General features: G+C 36.0%; 1 protein-coding gene across 1 annotated transcript in view; it reads left to right on the top strand.

Annotated features, from left to right (window-relative positions):
• Positions 1-6000, top strand: part of SEC62 (SEC62 homolog (S. cerevisiae)) — a 33727-nt gene that overhangs the window by 15625 nt on the left and 12102 nt on the right. The window contains exons 4-5 of the mRNA XM_010835221.1: positions 375-579; positions 825-917. Coding sequence (XP_010833523.1) covers positions 375-579; positions 825-917 — 298 coding nt within the window. The remainder of the gene's footprint in view (positions 1-374; positions 580-824; positions 918-6000) is intronic.

A 6000-nucleotide genomic window follows, 5' to 3' on the forward strand; every position in this document is an offset into this window, starting at 1 on the left:
ATGGGCACATTTTTAATCTATTAACATTTAACTGTTTTATTTATTTTCCCCATATATTTATATTCCATTTATGTCCACTCTTGAATTTGAGACTTTAAATAAAGCAGAATTTTGATTACTCCTTATGAACCTAAAGAAAAACTAAAGGAATCTCATTAAATTATATAGTTGAAAATTAGATTTCATATAATCAGGTTGACTGCACAAGTTTTCGAATAGACCGGTTTTCCATGGACTTACTAGTTGTAATTTTTCTTGTGAGTTGCCAATGTATGTCATTCTTTGTTCACTTTATTCAGGTCTTGATATTTTTGCTTTTCAGTCTACATCTACATAATGGATAGGGACTATAATGTCATACCTTTTTTTTAAAGGCTTTTAAAGAAGCAGTTTTTTCATCGGGCACTAAAAGTAATGAAAATGAAGTATGAGAAAGACATAAAAAAAGAAAAAGAGAAAGGAAAAGCTGAAAGTGGAAAAGAAGAAGATAAAAAGAGCAAGAAAGAAAATCTAAAGGATGAAAAGACAAAAAAGGAAAAAGAAAAAAAAAAAGATGGTGAAAAGGAAGAATCCAAAAAGGTGATTTCAACTAGATTTAAGTAAAAATAAAAAATTTATTACATGCATGTTATCACTACTGGCATATCAAGACTTTTAAAATCTTATGCAGCAACCACTTAAACCATATTAGGGTTTTGATGAATACATGATTGAGAATTTTGATTTCTGTGTCTCATATAGTAAAACTTGGAGTATATGAATGTCATACTCCTTTTTGCTTGTTTGTAAATACTTTTTCTTCTATTCAACTTGTTTTTTAATAGGAGGAAACTCCTGGAACTCCCAAAAAGAAGGAAACCAAGAAAAAATTCAAGCTTGAGCCCCATGATGATCAAGTTTTTCTGGATGGAAATGAGGTGAGAATACCTACTAAAAATAGAAATCCAATTTTCCATAGGAGTTTTTAGAATTGTCTTTGATGCCTTCACTAAGAAAAGAAGTAATTTAGATAAATTTAACCATGTAGATATAAAATCTACCCTTTTTAAAAATGAATTTCTCTGAATTTATATTTATAAAAAATTTATTAAATCAGTCAGAAGTATGTTCAATTGTCTGTGATAGGTAGAAAAAAAGAAATAACAGTGACTTAAGATGGATACTTATTTCTCTCTCATTAAAGAAACCTGATGGTAAGCAGATACAGCAGCTCCATGGTGGATCTGAAGTTTTCTGCCTGTGTAAGGCAATTAGTAAAGATTATCTCATGGTCCAAAATGACTGCCAGCCTTATATATGCATCCAAAGGAGGGAAGGAAAGTGAGGGACATGCTTCTTTTTTAAGGATACTATCCAGAAAACAGGCAGTTTCATTTCTGTATGGATTCCATTGGCCAGAACCTACTCACATGGTCATGACTTCCTGCAGTAAAGTCTTAGAAACATGATTTTCATACTGAGTGATCCTTTGCCCAGTAAAATACAGGGTTTCCATTACAATCAAAAGGAAAAGAAGCAGAATGGTTAATGAGGAACACATACTGGTTTCTACCTTTCACAGTCAGACACATTACTATAAGGGTCTAAAATTTTCAACATTACTTGATGCTTTACTTAAAATCATTTTAATGTATTTAATAGAATGTTTGTGTGGTGGTAGCCCTCCATGAAGACCACTTAATTTAGTCATTTGACCATTATAAAAACATTTAGTTATATACTAGCCATTGAGTTGTGAATTTCTTTCTATGCTTAATACAAAGGTAGTATAAATTTAAAAAGTTAGTGGTTCTTGGAGCTGTCAGCTTGAAATTCTGGGAAGGCTTTTTAGAAAACACGTGCACTAGGCTCATTCCAGACATACTTGCGTGAGGATCCCTAGGATGGAATCTAGAGTGTGTGTGTGTGTGTGTGTGTGTGTGTGTGTGTGTGTGTTTTGTATTACATTTCCCTAGGTGATTCTGATGTGAAGCCCTGTTGAAGAACCAATGTAATAGAAAACCACAGGTCTGTCTTAATGTGAAAGCTCAAATGCCTTCAGTTAAACATCAGGTTAACTCTATGCCAAGTCATTTTTATAGGTGCTGGGCATACCATGATAAAAAGATGAAATTCTCTTCTTGAAAACTCTTTTAGTCTAGCAAGCATACAAACCAGACATACCTCATTTTGTTGTGCTTCAGAGATAAAGTGTTTTGGAAGGGGGTTTTGTTTTGGTGTTTGTTGGTTGGTTGGTTGTTTGTTTTTACAATTTGAAGAGTTACAGCAGCCCTACATTGCATGAGTCTATCGACTTCATCTTCACAACAACATTTGCTCACTTTGTATGGGTCACATTTTGGTGTTTCTCACAATATTTCAAATCCTCTTCCAGCAAAAAAAAAAATAAGACTCACTGAAGGCTCTGATGATGGTTAGCATTTTTTAGCAATAACGTATTTTTTACTTAGGGTATGTACATTGCTTTCTTAGACATGATGCTATTGTACACTTAATATTGACTATAGTATAATGTAAATGTAACTTTCATATGCACTGGGAAAACCAAAAAATAAAAAATGGTATTATTGCAGTATTATTGGAGCTAATCTTGGAATATCTGAAGTATGCCTGTACTGTATTATGACATGGATAGTGTTATGATGGGAGAATACCAATCAGGGATGGTTAATCTAATCAAAAGAGGATTAAGGATGGTCTGGATATCCTGGACACTTGGGCTGAGCCTTGAAGGATGACTGGCAGATTTCCAGGTGCACTGCAAAGGAGTTAGAGGCCTATTAAACAAAGGAAGCAGCCTGAGCATGCATGGGGTGCTTGCATTCCCCAAAAGGCTAAGGTTTTATTCTGTACAAAGACGTATGCTTTCAAACTTTTTAAAAATTTTTATCTATTTTTTAGTTGAAGGATAATTGCTTTACAGAATTTTGTTGTTTTCTGTCAGACCTCAACATGAATCAGCCATAGGTATACATATATCCCCTCCCTCTTTAACCTCCCTCCCATCTCCTTCCGCATCCCACCCCTCTAGGTTGATACAGAGCCCCTGTTTGAGCTTCCTGAGACATAACAGCAAATTCCCATTAGCTATGTTTACATATGGTGATGTAAGTTTCCATGTTACTCTCTCCAATCATCTCACCCTCTCTTCCCCTCTCCCCATGTCCATAAGTCTGTTCTCTAGTTCTGTTTCTCCATTCAGTTCAGTTCAGTCGCTCAGTCGTATCTGACTCTTTGCGACCCCATGAATCGCAGCACGCCAGGCCTTCCTGTCCATCACCAACTCCCGGAGTTCACTCCGTTGCTTCCCTGCAAATAAATTCTTCAGTACCATCTATCTAGATTCCATATATATGCATTAGTATACAATATTTATCTTTCTGACTGACTTCACTCTGTATAATAGGCTCTAGGTTCATCCACCTTATTAGAACAGACTCAAATGCATTCCTTTTTATGGCTGAGTAATATTCCATTGTGTATATGTACCACAACTTCTTTATCCCCTCATCTGTCGATGGACATCTAGGTTGCTTCCATGTTGTAGCTATTGTAAGTAGTGCTGCAATGAATATAGGGGTACATATATCTTTCTCAGTTTTGGTTTCCTCAGGGTATATGCCTGGGAATGGGATTGCTGGGTCATATGGTGGTTTTATTCCTACTTTTTTAAGGAATCTCCATACTGTCTTCCATAGTGGCTGTACCAATTTACAGTCCCACCAACAGTGCACAGGGGTTCCCTTTTCGTCATACCCTCTCCAGCATCTATTGTTTGTAGACATTTTGATTATGGCCATTCTGACTGGTGTGAAGTGATATCTCATTTTAGTTTTGATTTGCATTTCTCTAATAATGAGCAGTATTGACCATGTGTTAGCCACCTGTTTGTCTTCTTGGAGAAATGTCTGTTTAGGTCTTTTTCCCATTTTTTGATTGGGTTGTTTGTTTTTCTGGTATTGAGTTGTATAAGCTGCTTGTATGTTTTGGAGATTAATCCTTTGTTAGTTGTTTCATTTGCTATTATTTTCTCCCATTCTGAGGGTTGTCTTTTCACCTTGCTTATAGTTTCCTTTGCTGTGCAAAAGCTTTTAAGTTTAATCAGGTCCCACTTGTTTACTTCTGTTTTATTTCCATTATTCTAGGAGGTGGGTCATAGAGGATCTTGCTTTGATTTGTTTCATCAAGTGTTCTGCCTGTGTTTTTCTCTTAAGAGTTTTATGTTTCTGGTCTTACATGTAGGTCTTTAATCCATTTCAAGTTTATGTTTGTGTATGGTGTTAGGAAGTGTTGTAATTCCGTTCTTTTACATGTAGCTGTCCAGTTTTCCCAGCACCACTAATTGAAGAGGCTGTCTTTGCCCCATTGTGTATCCTTGCCTCCTTTGTCAAAAACAAGGCACCCATAGGTGCATGGGTTTATTTCTGGGCTTTCTATCCTATTCCATTGGTCTATATTTCTGTTCTTGTGCCAGTACCATACTGTCTTGATGACTCTAGTTTTGTAGTATAATTTGAAGTCAGGAAGCTTGATTCTTCCAGCTCCATTCTTCTTTCTCAAGACTGCTTTGGCTATTTGGAAATTACTAGAGCTAATCAGTGAATTTAGCAAAGTTGCAGGATACAAAATCAATACACAGAAATCACTTGCATTCCTATATGCTAACGATGAAAAATCAGAAACAGAAGTTAAGGAATCAATCCCATTCACCACTGCAACAAAAAGAATAAAATATCTAGGAATAAACCTACCTAAGGAGACAAAAGAACTATATACAGAAAATTATAAGACACTGATGAAAGAAATCAAAGATGACATAAATATATGGACGGATATCCCATGTTCCTGAGTAGGAAGAATCAATATTGTGTGACTCTACTACCAGAGGCAGTCAGTCTACAGATTCAGTGCTATCCCTATCAAATTACCAGTGGCATTTTTCACAGAATTAGAACAAAAAATTTCTCAATTCATATGGAAACACAAAAGACCCTGAATAGCCAAAGCAGTCTTGAGAAAGAACGGAGCTGGAGGAATCAAACTTTTAAAGATGGGAAATGTCTTTTAAAATTTGTTTCTTTAGAGTGCTAAATGGCAGAAGTGACATCTGTAGATCCAATTTCCAGGATAAATATGCAGAGTTAAAAAAGAGGATTGTTGGAACCAAATCAAAAAGACCATAACAAAGATCTTTGGTCAAAATAGAACCAGGAAATGGAAGAGTACTGTTATTTATAAAAACCAAGAGAATAAAACTAAGAGTTTTATGGTCGATGAACAGAATTCTAATTATTGTAAATGAAATTTCTGTTGTATAAAGTAAGCTTTAAAGCAGTGGTTCCCAACTTTGGGGCTACAGACCCTCTGTGGGGAGCTGGCAATAATATTATTGCAGAGAGTCATAGAATCTTTTATGTTCACTGAGCATAATTTTTTTTAATATAAATTTATTTATTTTAATTGAAGGCTAATTACTTCACATTATTGTATTGCTTTTGCCATACATCAGCATGAATCCACCATGGGTGTACACGAGTTCCCCATCCTGAACTCCCACCTCCTTCCCCATACCATCCCTCTGGGTCATCCCAGTGCACCAGCCCCGAGCATCCTGTACATGCATCGAACCTGGATTGGCGATTCGTTTCACATATGATAATATACATGTTTCAGTGCCATTCTCCCAAATCATCCCACCCTCACCCTCTCCCTCAGAGTCCAAAAGACTGCTCTATACATCTGTGTCTCTTTTGCTGTCTCGCATACAGGGTTATCATTACCATCTTTCTAAATTCCACATATATGCGTTAGTATACTATATTGGTGTTTTTCTTTCTGGCTTACTTCACTCTGTATAATAGGCTCCAGTTTCATCCACCTCATTAGAACTAATTCAAATGTATTCTTTTTAATGGCTGAGTAATACTCCATTGTGTATATGTACCACAGCTTTCTTATCCATTCGTCTGCTGATGGACATCTAGGTTGCTTCCATGTCCT

Source organism: Bison bison, unplaced genomic scaffold (assembly GCF_000754665.1).
Source record: "Bison bison bison isolate TAMUID 2011002044 unplaced genomic scaffold, Bison_UMD1.0 scf7180017864040, whole genome shotgun sequence".
Taxonomy (NCBI): domain Eukaryota; kingdom Metazoa; phylum Chordata; class Mammalia; order Artiodactyla; family Bovidae; genus Bison; species Bison bison.